Consider the following 16,017-nt stretch of genomic DNA (forward strand, 5'->3'; position numbering starts at 1 on the left):
ATTTTCCCTTAATCAAGTGGATTTCATTTTGTCCTACATGGAATGACTGTTAAGTCCGTACTGAAAAAAAAATCGATAGTAATTATTATCTGGGAAAATATACAAAATAAAAAAATGTTTTTCTTTCTTTTTATTTAAAAAAAAAAGTTTAACTTTAAATATACTTAACTGCATTTTCTACTGTTTTTATTACCAAGGGAATTCCAAATTATTTTCATTTGATTTATGAAAACTCATAAGAAATATAACAAAAAATAAATTTAGAGACAACAAATAACAATCTGAAAAAGAAAAAAAACGATTAAAAAAAGGGGGGGGGTAAAGACAGCTCTGGTTTAACTCTTACTATATATGTATATATTAAATATTTGGCCTTCCATATTTTGATTAATTTTTTAGATCTTTGAGTCCCCTTAGGTTTTGTGAATAAGCTTTGTACCAAACCAACTTTAATCCAGTGGTAGAATATTAACATGTTTTTTTTTTAGAATGGTGACATGTTGTAGAATGTATAATAAACATCAGAATATATATTTTTTCTGTTCATTTGAGAGTAGTTTATTACAATTGTACCTATTTATAAAAAAATTGAATTTTTGTTTTATTTTTCCTAAAATGTTTATTTGCTCTTCCGTTTCCTTACCAATACTTTTATTTTTGTTTTTATTTCGGTTGGCTGTACAGATCATGCTGATCTTTGGGCGCCCAAACCAGCCTCCTCCACGCCTTTCTTGGGATACTGCTTTCCTAGTTAACTGCATGCTGCTTTGTCAATTCTATTCATCCATCTGGCTTTTGACCTCCCACGTGGACTCTTGTCAGCTAAACTGTCATTCATTGTTGTGTATAAGCGTCCTTGTTGTGGATTGCTTGGATGCACATGTCTCACCCATCTTAACCTCCACCATCTTGCCTTCATATCATGAGATATTGACTGACCAGTCTCTGCAAGCATTTCACTGTTAGACACACCTGTAATTGTATGGAGGACTTTCCTTTCAAATCTCTAGATTCTGCTTTCTAGGATACCTGTAAGAGCACAGGTCTCACAGCCTTACCATTATATTTAAAACTATTCAATATTTCAAATTTTTACATTATTTTTCTTGTATATTTTTGTGTATTCTATTTTTCTTTTCTTTTTTATTCTTTCAACTAATACAAAAAATATCTAATTAAAGTTATTTATTTTCAGATGAACGGAATCCAGTACCATGCATTGTTCGCTACAAAAAAGACTTGGGTCTTGGAACTGGGTCAACTATGTGGCAGTTTGAGCTTCCACAAGATACATTAAATCAAGGTAAAGGCATTTTTAATTATTTAATTATTATTGTCAATTAAATAAATTTAAAAAATATATATTTATTTTTTAATAATTTTTGATTTGTTACAGAAAATAGCAAAATGATGTGCTTTAGATACTACAGCGGACTCTCATTTTCCTGTTTGGCCCAATCAGAGCCTATGGATATCGAGTCAGCTTATAAGCAAACGCGCGACAAGGCTAAGTTAAAAGACTTTAAGAAACGAGATCTGCCACGCCATAGTGATATGGCTAGGCTCAGGTCGAATTGTAGCTCTGAAAGTGAATCAGATCCGGAAACATCTTCCAAGTACAGGAAGAAAGGTTGGAGATTGCTCAAAAAGAAATCGTCCCTTCCTAATGGCTTTCTTCACCAAGAGCGGGAAGACTCCGATACAGATTCTTCTAGAACATCTTCCAAAGACCTGCCGACATGGAACTCTCATGAAGCTCAAAAGAATTTAGAAGTAGAACAGAGTGAGTATTATCCGATTTGGGGTCAGAAGACTGCTACGTCACCGTCGGTTTATGAAACAGTTTACCCAAGTGAAGAACCTCCTCCACCGCCACTGCCACCCCGCACAATACCTCCTCGACATCGCCCTTTGGAGAGGACTAGAGCGATCGGCTTGAGGAGGCCTCCGGAAATCCATAGGAAAAATAAACCTTCGGAGGGTCCAACACTGCCTCCTAGACCTAAGAAGATGACTAATCCCGAAGACAGTTTCGGTTTTGAAATTGTTGACACTGACGAGTTATCCAATGCTTCTAGTCTTCAGAGTATGGACAGGACCCAGGAAGATAGGCCTGTCGATTTGTCTTTAGTTCAGGATGGAGATTGTGCACCTCTTGCTACTCCTGAACACGACAACAGTCTAGTAGATACCAATTCCGAACCCATATCTGATGCGAGACGTGAATCTCCTGTCCCTTCAACAAGTCAAGCTACCAAAGAGACTATCCCTTGTGAACTTGCTGGAAAACTTACCGTTCCCGAAACCATATCTAGATTATCTCCCATATCTCCTACTGATTCTGGGGTAGCAATGAATACATCTAATTCCTCAGAAGGAGCAACAGTCGTCACACATAGTTCGAGTTCTGATTCCTTAGTTTCTGCTTGCGATGAGCCCCAGAACTTGATGACTACCATCAGGCCGCATAAGCCTTTGTCAAGACAAGTTAGTCACCCCCCAGAGGCAAGGTTGAGAAGGATGGAAGTACCACAGTGCCCTCCAACTCCTACTCATCATGCTAGGCCACAAAGAGTTACGAGAACGCAGGAGGAAGATGAAGTATTCCATACGAGTGAAGAGGATATTCAACCACCGGTAAGGCACATAACATCCACGAGGCTACCATCGATCCCTGAAAGATCTATCAAGCATCAGAGAGTAGAAACGACTGATGATGAACCTCTTCCTCCTTGTAAGTATTTTATTGAAGAACTTAATTTAAGTAATTCAATGAGATGTTATTATTACCTTTAGGTATTTTTATTGTTCAATTATTTTTGAAATTACTCAAAACTATTGTGATCAGAAAATAAAAATTCCAAATTTAAAAATATTGATTTTACTTACTTAGTTTAGTAATTACTATAAAATAGAAAAACTCCGTAAGAGGCACAAATTTTTGGTGTGAAAATTAAAAGATTCCAATCACAAAACCTTGAGTATCTCAAACTACTCATGAGTTTATGTTTCACCAATTCACGCATCATCAGGACAAAAATCACGTATTTTCTTCCTTGTATGGCACTATAGACTGATGTGGCTCTTGACTCCTCAATAGTGACTCGATCCTGTGAAGCCACTTTCCAGTTTTGAAGATGCAGCAAGGTAAAAGAGTCCTTAGAAACCACCTCTTTCCACCTGGTCTGCCTCTATCCTTGGAGTGGTCCAACTTTCCTGCTTGTAGCTTTTTAGGAATCTATTTCATTCGTCATTCTGGTAACATTACTGGCCCACCTCAGTCTTCCCAAGTTGATGGTCTATACTACATTGTTTCCCTCAAGAGTTTGTACACTTCATTGTTGTTCTAACTTCTCCACTGGCCTCTTTGTTTTATGGGGTCAAAAATATGTTTTTCTTTCAAAAATGAGAATTTATTTTTGTTGATCAGATTTTTTATATAACCTTCCTCAGCTGTGGTTATTACTTTCCCTTCACGACCATAAATTAGTTTCTTATTCATAAGGAGTTTCCTACAAGGATCTATAGCTAGTTTCTGTAGGACTTGTCATACCCTTCACAATCGTATGCTAGTTCCCTAATGAGTGAAGTTTCCATCTTGCAAGGATTTACGGCTAGTTCCCATATAATTCATCCTTTCGATTCACCACTCAACCAGCTACCTAACCTATGAACTTTCATTGTCAAGACCTTCCGATATAGAGTACCTCACCTCTTTAACTGTTACCAGGACCTAATATATTGAGCTACCTCGACACCTACATTTTGATGCCTTTATTGATGAATTGTTTGACGCTTATCTAGAGACTTAAAGCTTTGTGAATAGAATCTATCAATTTTATTCTTACCAACTATAGTAATGACTGTTCCATTGATAATTGCATATTTATAATATTTTGAGTTTATTTTATATTTATTATCTTTTACAGATTGGGAAGCTAGAATCGACAGCCATGGAAGAATATTTTATATCGACCATATCAACCGAATGACGACCTGGCAAAGACCGAGCCACAGTACTCTGTCGAGAGCTAGGGCATCAAATAATGATTTACAGCGGCAGCAACTTGACAGGAGGTAGTTAAATAAGACTATTTCAGGTGTATTACAAAGTTATATTTGGATTTAGAAGTTCTGTGGATTCTAATATATGATTACTTGATGATTTATTTTGGTTATTGATCAAGATTAGATGATAGTTCAAAGCTTTGGTTCCTATAAGTACTGTTTCTGTTATGAAGGAATTGTTTTATTCAAGTCTTAGTGTTCTAACTTTTTAGGAGATCCAGTTATGGTAAATTCATACATACATTTTTGGTCAAAATTAATTAATTCTCTGGTTCCCAATCGATAGAAGTCTACAGGTCACCAGATCTGAAATTGAGTTAAACACTGCTCACCCCTACTTATGAATTGATATAAAGGAGTCTTCCCCCAAGAAAATGAGCATTATAAATCACTTTAATCTCACATTTATTTGTTGAAAGTGATTTAAAATTTATCAAAATAAAGATTTATCAGTCCTCATAAAATATGTGCAACCGGCCTCTCCAGTGGACCACTAGTTCAGAACCTCTGGTTTAAGACCACACTATTTGACCACTCATGGTAGAATTAAGTATATATGAAATATCAGTAGATATAATGTAAGTAAGCTAATATTCAAATGCTTACCCCCCCTTTACTCCAAGTCGGGATGGAGTATGCTGGACACGGTTCAGTTCTGAGCTTATTAGTTTGAAAACTTCTATGGCTTTGGAACCATAAATGAAAACAGGACATACGGATTAATCCAGATACATATACTTTATATTAGATTTGTACAAATAACACCTCGGTACATTTATAACTCTTATATCGCCGAAATTTTTAGAACTGAAGACCGAAGCTATTTTTGCTTCACTTTTTGCTTCATGTGAAAGAGCGTTTCATTAAATGGAGCTACTTGTTTATTGGTTCTAACCCATTAATTATTAAAAATTATAAATCTATCGGATTGTTAATTTAAATTATGTGTCATGAATATATGTTTCATAATAGCTTTTTTATAATGGGAAGTTGTAATATGAATGACTGATTTATAAATTAATTGAAGGGGATTAATATTTATACACCAATCTTATACCCTGGAAAGGTTCAATTTATATCATATAAATAATTAGTGATTTTTTTTTTCTCCTTACCAAAATGTTTCTTTATTTTTAAAAATATTTACATTACACCGATGTTTTGAAGTCCTCTGTCTTCAGGGTACTTCCTATAATCACAATAATATTCAGTCTCTTTCTGGTTTCCTACGTCTAAAATCCATAAATTTATTTTGTCAATTTTTTTTTTGTAAATTAATGTAAATGTAATAAAATATTTTGGGAAACCACTAAGCAACTCGTCGGTATCTTCATCACACTCTAGGGTGTCAGTAATTATTTATATGAAAGGGATTAAGTATTTCATTGCTATGTGTAACAATTAAAACACTTTTTTCTATTTTCAGGTATCAGTCGATCAGAAGAACCATCACATCACGCCAACCTGAAGTCGAAGATACCCCTGATAATGGAACTACGACTCAATTACCAAATCATGATATTTATCAATCACCTGCGATCAAATTTTTGTCCAGACCAGATTTCTTCAGCCTTTTGCATACTAATCAGGTAAATTGTTTAATCCTTAATTTTATTTTATTGAAAATTAATATAATATTAGCTCTGACTTAACTGGTATTTAGATAAATCAGATTTCATTTTATTTATGTTCAAACCCAGAAAGAAAGTAGACAATGTCAATGTTAGAAATGCTTTTGTTACAAAATGAAAACTTTAGCGAACCAAAGCAATGTTAACCCTGTACCTTAAGGGTTATTTAAAATGATAGTCAAAACCTGACTGATGCGACTGACTTGAATCACTAAGGCCCCTATATTATCAGTCCAACTGATGCTTACTTTTAAATTAGATATCGAACAGTTAAGGATCTTATGCAATGTCTCTTTTGGTTGGTAATAAGCAGAAAGCTTATTTGATCATTATTTTGGCATATGCTGCAAGATTAAAGTGAAACACAACTTATTAACGAAGCATTCGCAGCCTTCACTTTCACAGTTGAGCCCGTCCATTCAAACTTTTGAATGATCAGATTTCAAAATTTTCTCGGTAATCCATCAGTATTATCCCTACATGATAAATCTGAATTTCCCTCTTTGATTTAGGGTCTATTTAGACCACTGAATTTTACTACTATGGAGTTTTCATTTATTATTTTGAAATTATGTATAAATTCTTTTGAAGTATTCAGTAACTTTCCTCAATATATCCAATAAATACCTCCTAAATTATTATTCTGTTTTGGTAATTATATACTTATACAAAGGGAAGAACAGAAAAAGGATAACTGGAGAATTTAGTAGACTACACTACACTGAATTGAGAGAACTGTATCCAGTAAATATAATTAAGTTACATGTGTCCTATTTATTTTTTATATGTATATAGCTTCAATTATTTTTCTGTTAATATGATTTATTGTTTCTAATGTGTGTGGATTTTTAAAATCAAAACTATGCTGGGCCATCCTGAATTCTTGTTTCATAAATTAAATATCTATTGTAATAATTTTAAAAATATTAAAAATAAAAATAAAAAGAATCTGAATAGTTTTTAAACTTTTTTCAAATATAAAGAGATACTTTGGGTTCAAATTAAAAACACTAATATCAAATGGATAATAGAATTATATTTAAACTTTTATAGTATAAAAAAGACTCTTAATTTTATTATATAAAAAGAAAGAGAGAGACTCTTAATCTCAGGGCGTATGTTTACTAGACAATCAGAACAGGCATTTACAATAATTTGAAGTAATTAAAATTAAATCTGTTTTACAAATATATTCTCACTTAGTTATAACCAAACTAACCAAGCTCTATATACTAACGATCCTCCTTTGTTGATTCTTTGGCGCCTTCCTTGTTCTCATCTTCTTGTCCTGTCCTAGCATCAAATATGGCTTCCTTCTTGACAGAAACTGACGACCACCTCTTCATACTCCTCTCTCCTTGGCGCCACCAACAGAACTCCTCTTCCCTTCCAAACAAAACCTGCCTTGAGGTTCCATGTAAACATCGCTTGTCGCACAATAGTTTGGGATTTTTCCAAATGATTTACTTTCTGAATATTATTCATTAGCATTATTTCTTGATTTCTATTTTTCCTTTAATTTCCTATATTTTCAATTATGAGGGGATGAGTTAACATAGTTTTTATGATATCTGAATTTGCTTAATGTGGCATTGATTCTACGTACCGCCATCTTGGCTTTGTTTGGAATCACGAAGTTATTATAAACAATGAAACTTGGTTAGCTTGCTTTTTGGATAAACAAAACAAATGAACAATCTTAAAATGATACATAAAAGAAAACATATTAAAAACCCCTTATACATCAAAATATGCTATTTACACAAAAAGAGCATATTACACTATATATTAATGATAAAAATATTTAATTATTAATAAATGATTTACTGCCTAAGTAGTGTGTATAATGAATGATAATGATTGATGATTAAATTCTGGAAACCTTTGGATGAGACATAGGTCTGTGATGAAGATCTGCCATCTATCTCAGTCTTTTGTAAGTTCCTTAACATCAGATCACGACTGGCCTGCTTTTCACACTTATCCAGGGTTCGCCTCCAGGTCTCTCTTGGAATTCCCTGTCTTTGTTGGCCCTTGGAGTTCCATTCTAGGCTTTGTCGAGTTTTGAGGGTGTACCCCAGCCATCTCAATTTTTAAATTTTATAACCATGTTGATTGGTTCTTGTTTCTTTAATTTACAAAGCTCAATGTTGGAAATAGTTAATTGGAAGAAACTTAAAAAAAATTAAATAACAATTTGGAGAAAAATAAATCTTTTCAGCGAATGGTCCTTGTATTTATAAATTTGTGAGCTGCCAGGAGGTGTGGGAAGGATTGACTATTGTTTACTTTTAAAATTATTTATTGTTGATTTCATTCAGTATTCACAATTTTATCCTTTTATTATCCTATTTTTCTGATGGCCCCCTTTTATTATACTGTTGTTCTTATTTTATAATCATGATTGTTATATTGTGCAATATTAAATTAGTTTTTGTAAGTATTACAACTAAACATGCAAAATTTCTCCACTATCATTAGTATTTACTATTCATCTTTTACGGCATATGTTAACACCTTAGCTAACCCAGTGTGTTTAAAATTTTACGTAGTAAAGCTTATCTATGGAAATAAGAAGGAAAGTTCAACGTATTAGGCCGGAGTTTATGCAAACAACAAATAATCTGTCGTATGGCCCCCTTTTATTATACTGTTGTTCTTATTTTATAATCATGATTGTTATATTGTGCAATATTAAATTAGTTTTTGTAAGTATTACAACTAAACATGCAAAATTTCTCCACTATCATTAGTATTTACTATTCATCTTTTACGGCATATGTTAACTCCTTAGCTAACCCAGTGTGTTTAAAATTTTACGTAGTAAAGCTTATCTATGGAAATAAGAAGGAAAGTTCAACGTATTAGGCCGGAGTTTATGCAAACAACAAATAATCTGTCGTTATTTATAAAGTAATAAAGGCTTAAAATATAATCCTTATCTTGCTTGTTTACTTTGGTCTGTTTTGTTTTGAGCAGGAAGACAACGGAGGCAACATAGTTTAACTGTTATTATTATTTTTATAGAGTATATCCCACATACCTTGATTGTTAATTAAGAAGAAATGTGGGAGAAGAGTATGGTAATCTACACAATGTGAATTTTTCAGTAAAGGAGTTTCTAACTTACTTACTTCTAAACACTTAAATTTAATTTATATCCCTTTTACAAATGTATTCAATTTTAGGTAAAACAAAACCTAACCAATTTCATAGAATCTTCTTTTGATGATTTTCTTTGTTTTCTTATTCAACAAACCAACACTTGCTGTAAACAATCTTTCAGCAAACAAGTATTAATGGAATAAAGCATAGGTCCTATAAAAGTTTTTTACTCACTATCCACTGTAGTGTGTTGTTTGGTGATCCAAAACAAGGAGTCCCTTATTCTTCTTTGGTGACACTTCGATGTCCTCTTTTTCAAGATGTCCATCCTTGATCTGGACAAGAGATGATGAGAACCTCCTCATCTAGGAAACATCATTCCCCGCCCGCGCCTAAGCCACAATTTTCTTCATGAACATTATTCTGGACTTCTATTTTTCCTTAAATGTATTGTAATTTCAATTATGATAGGAAGTTAAAATAAAGTTTTTAAAATATTTAAATATTCTCGACATGGCCACGATTCAACGTACTTTTTGCAGGACACATGCCATCATCTTGGCCTTGAACGGTATCTTTGGTGACTGCATATTTTATTGAACAAAATTGGTTTGCTTGAATTTAAGTTTAATACTACAAATAAACATATTGAAATGAAACATAACATAAAACATACTAAAAATCATTTATATATAAAAAATTACTATTTACTCATAAAAGAGGATATTACAATATGTAATATAGCAGGTGAAGTTTCAATGTCTTATCTTTTAGTTTTAAAATAAGAACTTGGGAGTAAATTTGGATTATTAAAGTTTGTATTAATATTAATGTAAAACACTCTCAAACAATCAATATATTAAATAAGTAATCTAATTTTTAATTTGTTTATTTTTTTTTTTAGGATGGATTAGCACTTTACAACCGTAATGGGTCTTTGAAGCACATGATATCGAAAATTCGGAGGGATATGAGTGCGTTTGAGCGATACCAGCACAACAGAGATCTTGTCGCTTTTATCAACTTTTTCGCTGATCCCTTAAAAGAGCTTCCCAGGGGTTGGGAAACAAAATTCGATAGAAATGGCAAGGTATGTTAGCTGATATATATATATATTTTTTTTAATTACTACTGATACATGTACAACAAATCGAAAATTGGTATCCAAGACATAAAATGTTTCCTAAAGAAATTACTCATTTTATTGATGTTGTTATTAATATGCAAATCAATTCTGATTCTAGTTTTGTGCCGTAAAACAATCTTTTATTATACTATTTTATTACATTGTTTCACTGACATTTTGAGATATTCCTCAAAATTAAAAATATTGGGACTTCAAAGGATCTATTTAATTAATAAAAAATGTACAAATCTTTTTAAACCTCTTATGCTGCCTTAAGGTCAAGAATTATAACAAAATAGTTCTTAATTTGTATACTTTTTGTTCTTGGTTTTTAGGGAATACTGTGTCTCCGTCTTCTATAATTTAATCTTTTTTTGTTTGTTAAATAAGCGTTTTCACTGCTATATATCATCAAATAATTTAATTTCTAATTACTTGTTTACTTGCCTGATTTGACCCAGTATTAGTGGGTGATTCACAATTTTCTAAATATATAGTAAAATTTAATTTGTTTCATTATATGTCCTGTGGGGAGTGGGGTGGCTCAGTGGTAGGGCACTGTGATACTAACTCAAAGGCTCCAAGGGTCAAATCCGACTGTGACATAACTATTTATTCTGTAGCTGTTGCCTTGACCAAATCCCGTGAGTTCAGGAGCCCTCCAGGATTATCCAGACTCATTAATTGGAAAAAAGTCTGGCGGTCGAGCGTGATGCTGACCAAATCACCTTTGGTTTTATAGCAGTACTTCCTTACAAAGTACTGCACTCCTGACCATTCATGGGCTATAGTGGTAAAGATTTATTATTTGATATGTCCTGTACTTAAAAATAAAATAAAATTTAAAACTCCCTGAAGGTCAAAAACTTGGAATAAAATACAATGTTTTTAATAAATATATTTATTATCTTCTTGAATGTTTTGGGATACTTTATCCTGTATTCTGTATCCTGTTCTCTCCTTGAATGTTTTGGGATACTGTATCCCCCTTCCAGCATAATATAATTCATGGTTTGTTATAAAAACACTACAATTTTATAGTTTGATTTCTGATAATAGATAGAGAAAACAAGTAATAAATTAATCTTTTATTTATTAATGGTTTTCTCTATTTATAATCAGATATCAAACAATAAAATTATTGTACTGTTTTTATAACAAACCGTGAATTATACAATGCTGGAGGAGGAACACAATAATCCCGTAACTTCCAAGAAGAGAATAAATATATATTTATTAAAACATTGTATTATATTTTGAGTTTTTGACGTTTAGGCGATTTTAAATTTTAAAAAAATTAAATTTATATCTGTAGCAATAAAATTTGGTCAATGACTCGAACGGAAAGGTTCAAAACTCTAATTTTAATATCTAAAAACTATGGACTTAATATGAATTAAGAACAATTTTGTTTCCATTTATGACCTTAAGGTAGGATAAGAGAGGTTTAAAAAAAAAATTTGAATAGTGAATGTCAGATGTTTAAACAAATTAGTAAAAAATATATTTTATTGGAATAAAATTGTGTAACATTTTGATAATTTTTTTCAAATTAGTCACTTAGGAAGTTAGTTTAGCTATGAATAATATCCTCAAAAATGTAAATTTAAACTGTATTCAAATGAAGAATGGAGAAAAACTTACTTATCTTATCTTGGAATGAGTAAGTGAGTCATTAAACGTTAGCTCTCTTCCTCCCGGTTCCTCAGTTCACTCTCTGAGTTCTCTAATGTTTGATGCTAGCGAGATCTATAGATGTCTTTCTTCAAATATTTTTCATTTTTTAACTCTCCTCTCTCAACTAATGTTCCGTCATTGCAAACTTTTGGAGTGCAGCAGTTCTTTGTCGATCATACGAACAAGAGAACAACGTTCATGGACCCACGGGTGCCGTCGGAGATTCCATTCCTTAATCCGCACAAGTTGGGAGCTTGGCAACTGAGGCGAAGGAGCAGATCTGCAGGGGAACAAGATCTCGCTTTCGCTAACGTAAGGAATTAGCTTTGCTCGATCCCTCTGTGTTTGTTTTGTGTTGTTCGTTTTGTTTATTACTTTTGGAAATTTACATATTTTTTTTTTATTTCTTTAATTATTTTGTTGTATTTGAGCATGTCTGATGTCTTGCATATTTATTTCTTTTGTTTTGATTTATATAAATAGGTTTTGTGTTTAGTTTAGTTTGTGTATTATGCTTAATTGAATTTTTTTATTTGTTTTATTTATTTTTAATCTTTCATGATTGTCACATTTCTGCCCTTTTTTTTTTAATTGTGCCTTATTTTGATTTGTTGAAATTATTTTGAAGGATAATGTTTATTTTTTGTTGTTTAATTTTATCACATTGTATGTTTATCTTAGTATTTATAATAAAATATCATCTAGTAATATTTTACTTGAGCAGTTTCAAATTTTGAAGTAATTTTTAGACTAAATGAGAAAAACGAAGGTAACTCCTTTTTTTTTTTTTTTAAATGAGTAACAACAGTTTCTGATAGTCCCTTATCTTACCTAGAAAACATTTATAAACAGGGAATAGGGCAGCCTTTGAAAATGTAATTATATCGTGCAAAATTATAAAATTAACTAAAACTAGGCATAATATTTTTTTATTTACATAAAATAAATTGTATCCAATTAAGTCTCAACATTCTCTATTAATACTTTAAAAGTCCAACGTTTCAGCTAACTTGATTATCTTCAAGGACAATCTTTAGCAAAAAATGAAAATTCCGTTTTTCTCCTTTAGTCTCCAATTATTATCAGAAGTTTTTAAATAATCTTTCCGATGCTTGAATTTCCTTCCATACTAATATAAACTTCACTGATATTAACACCCCTAACTATTTGCAATGTAAAAATATTATTAGATAATTTTAAATAATAAAAATAAATTATTACAAAACAAAAACAAAAGAAACTTTGAAACTGCTCTTATGAAAACATCTTAGAGTTTATTTTCCTTACAATAGGTATTTTGTTGTGATTTTTTTATAATTTGTTGTTAGAAATTTTCTTTTTTAAATATTTTGTTTCTCATAAATTTCCATGTTGAAAGAGATTTTGAAAACAATAGCATAATTTAAAATTGTACATGTTACTTAAGATTGCAGAATGTTTATTCATCATTTTCTGTAATCTTGATTCAAACATTTGTTTATGATGTCATTTTTTTTTTAAATCATTTTTTATATGTACTTAACCTAATAATGAAATTCTTTCATATAGGAAGGAAAAAAAAAATTTTTTTCTATTACAGTTTGGTATGATTTTATATATGCTAATCAGTTTCTTAATTTTTAGTTTTAGTTTTTTTTCATTTGTAGATAAGAGGTTAAACTATAAAGCAAAGTAAACAAATTTTTAGAGGAAGATAGTCTGGGTGGCAGTCAATAAAGGTTTCAAAATAGTAAGAAATAACTATTTATTGTTAACCAACATTTCGCCCAACTTTGCAGGGCTTCGTCAGGGCTAAAGGTTATCTATCTCTCAGACAGTCAACTATCTTCTTCCAATATAAATAAATTTTTATTCTTTTATTATTAATAATCCTCTGTATTAAAAAAAAATATATTGTTGTTTACTTAAGTTGTTTAAAATTTTACTTTTTCAAATTAGAAAATAAATTACAAAGATATTACAAAAATTGTAGCAATAAATTTTCTAAAAGACTGGTTTTAAAGATAAAATTTAACACTTTCATTTACTGAGGGATATATTATTACAGTTTGTATACATATCAATAAATCTAAATAAACTAATATTATTTAAAGAAATGTATATTTTATTAATTTCATATCAGCTTGTCCCATGAATCAAGGATTATTTTTGGTGTCTTTTTTATTATTATTATTTTGTTCTGTCAAGTTTTGTGATTTGTTTATTTGGTTATTTCATATGAAATTTCAATATGGGTAATATTAATAAAAAATTTATATAATTTTATTTTTCAAAATAATTTCCTTAACTTTAATAAATTTTTTCCTGTAAAGCTTTTGTATCCTCTCTTATTAAAATAGTCTAAACATAAATAAATTACTGAAAGGAATTTTTTTATTATTATTAGTTTAAAACATTGAGCATTTTAGTATGATCTAATGGTCCAAGATTTCAAAATGAGTTCTTAAACATAGGGTCCTTTTACTGCAAGGTACAGATATATATTAAAAAATATATTATGGTCCTTTTTTATGTTTATCATGTGATTAAAAAATATATTATTATTTTAGGCGCCCATACCTCCTCCTCGTCCAGGACCTTCTGGGCTATCTTCAAGAGTACAAGAAGTTCCTACAGCCTACAACGACAAAGTAAGAACATTTAAAGTTTTAATATACGTAAAAATGATTCATTCAACAAATTGTATGCTTTTATAAAAATTATAAATGTATTTATATAAAAATGTTTTTTACAATAATTAATCAATGTTCAGAAATTTATTTTTTACTAATTTCTAGTTAAAAAATAAATTGAAATTTTTATTTGTTGTTTGTTAAAAAAATTATTACAGCTGATAAGATCATAGGGGGGAAGTTAATAATGACATTGGTTACTATTGTTACTAAGAAATACCCAAAGTATTGGAGAGTGCCGAAAAATTGATAAAATGCTTCTCAGATTACAACGTTTCTGTTTAAAACATACATTTTCTTAAAATTTACCATTTGTAACATAACTCCTTCATATATAATGCCATACATAGTTTAATAATTATTTATATAAATTTTCTATGAATTTGGAAATGTTAGAAAATGTAAAATCTAGAAATATGAAATCTACTCTTCAGCAGAAATAAGTTTATTTAACTAAAAATTAACAAATCATAACATTATTTTTTATCTCTACATTTAATATTATATTAAATTAAAAAAGGTTTATAGAAGTTTGGAAAAGGTTTTATTTGTTTTTTTTTTAATCTTCAATTTTTATTTTCTACTAGCGTAAGTTGTCTATTTCATTTTTTTTTTTTTACTTCATTCAAATCCAATCCTTGGTTAACATTAATAAAAAAATCATATCATCGCTTAATACCATAGTTTGATACCTCACAACATAAAAAGAAAACTTGATAGCATTTAAAAAAATAAAATAAAAATTAATGCTTTATTCTAGAGACATTCTCAAAGCCAGGTTTGGTATCCTACAAACCATGTTCTAGAATGATGCATTTTTTTTTTAGTAAAAAAAATCTTATTGTTCCTTTTTTTTACTTTTATTGAATCTCTAAATATTTAATATACACATTTGATTTGATTTCTTAGGTTGTTTGTACTTTTTATAGTAAAATGTTGTGGTGAAAAATAAACTTCTTTTAGAATATTATCAATATTCAATCCTCAATTTTACTTTATTGCTAAGTATATGCATTTCTTTTTCGAAATTTTATCTTATGGTTACATAATTAAAAATTATAGGCACTATATGCATAGTGTATATTAAAGTTTTTGTCTCAGTTTTGTAGTTTACCAGTATTGTTGATATTTTTGGTTATGAGGATTGCTCGTTGATGAATGTTAAATTATATGTTACAATTGTAGAAATATTAGTACTTGAAGATGGGGAAACCAAAACTTTGTACAAGCAAATAGAGAATACTTATATTATATAGGAAGTTTATTTTTCACCTCAACATCTTAATATAAAAATTGATATTTATATTTATGTTTTTAACTAATTTATTAAGATTCAGTAAATTAATTTTATTGCCCTTAAATTTGACTCATAAGCATCATTAATATTCGTTGCTTAGAATTTTTCTTATCTCTCATTAGTACATCATCATTTAATGACACAATTTACTCATGAAATATTTTTGAGTCAGCTGTTTGTTTTAAGAGGCCATAAATAGGAATCATACCATTGCATCACTTTGTCTTCCTTGTTCATCGTTCTATTTTTGAACTGTAATTGTAACTTTCTTTTGGAATGATGTGGAAATTATTCTTCATTTGTTGATTATTCATCTTTATACTTAATTATATGCTGTAATATTAAAAAAATATTTAAAATAAAATAATTGGAATTTTATATAGTTTTAACTTATTCTCATATCTAAAAGATAGCTTTAAAGATGACAAGGTCAAATAAAAA

At 30.1% G+C, this 16,017-nt stretch overlaps 1 protein-coding gene across 1 annotated transcript in view; it reads left to right on the top strand.

The window, feature by feature from the left end:
- Positions 1-1,195: 1,195 nt before the first annotated feature.
- The window catches only part of LOC136796316 (E3 ubiquitin-protein ligase HECW2-like), a gene marked incomplete at its 5' end in the record, with an annotated part of 17,700 nt that continues 2,878 nt past the window's right edge, over positions 1,196-16,017 (top strand). Inside the window, 7 exon segments of the mRNA XM_067049766.1 lie at positions 1,196-1,303; positions 1,397-2,734; positions 3,930-4,077; positions 5,495-5,657; positions 9,709-9,894; positions 11,767-11,919; positions 14,157-14,237. Coding sequence (XP_066905867.1) covers positions 1,196-1,303; positions 1,397-2,734; positions 3,930-4,077; positions 5,495-5,657; positions 9,709-9,894; positions 11,767-11,919; positions 14,157-14,237 — 2,177 coding nt within the window.

This window comes from Halyomorpha halys, unplaced genomic scaffold (assembly GCF_000696795.3).
Source record: "Halyomorpha halys isolate HHAL.00 unplaced genomic scaffold, Hhal_1.1 Scaffold1436.1, whole genome shotgun sequence".
NCBI lineage: Eukaryota > Metazoa > Arthropoda > Insecta > Hemiptera > Pentatomidae > Halyomorpha > Halyomorpha halys.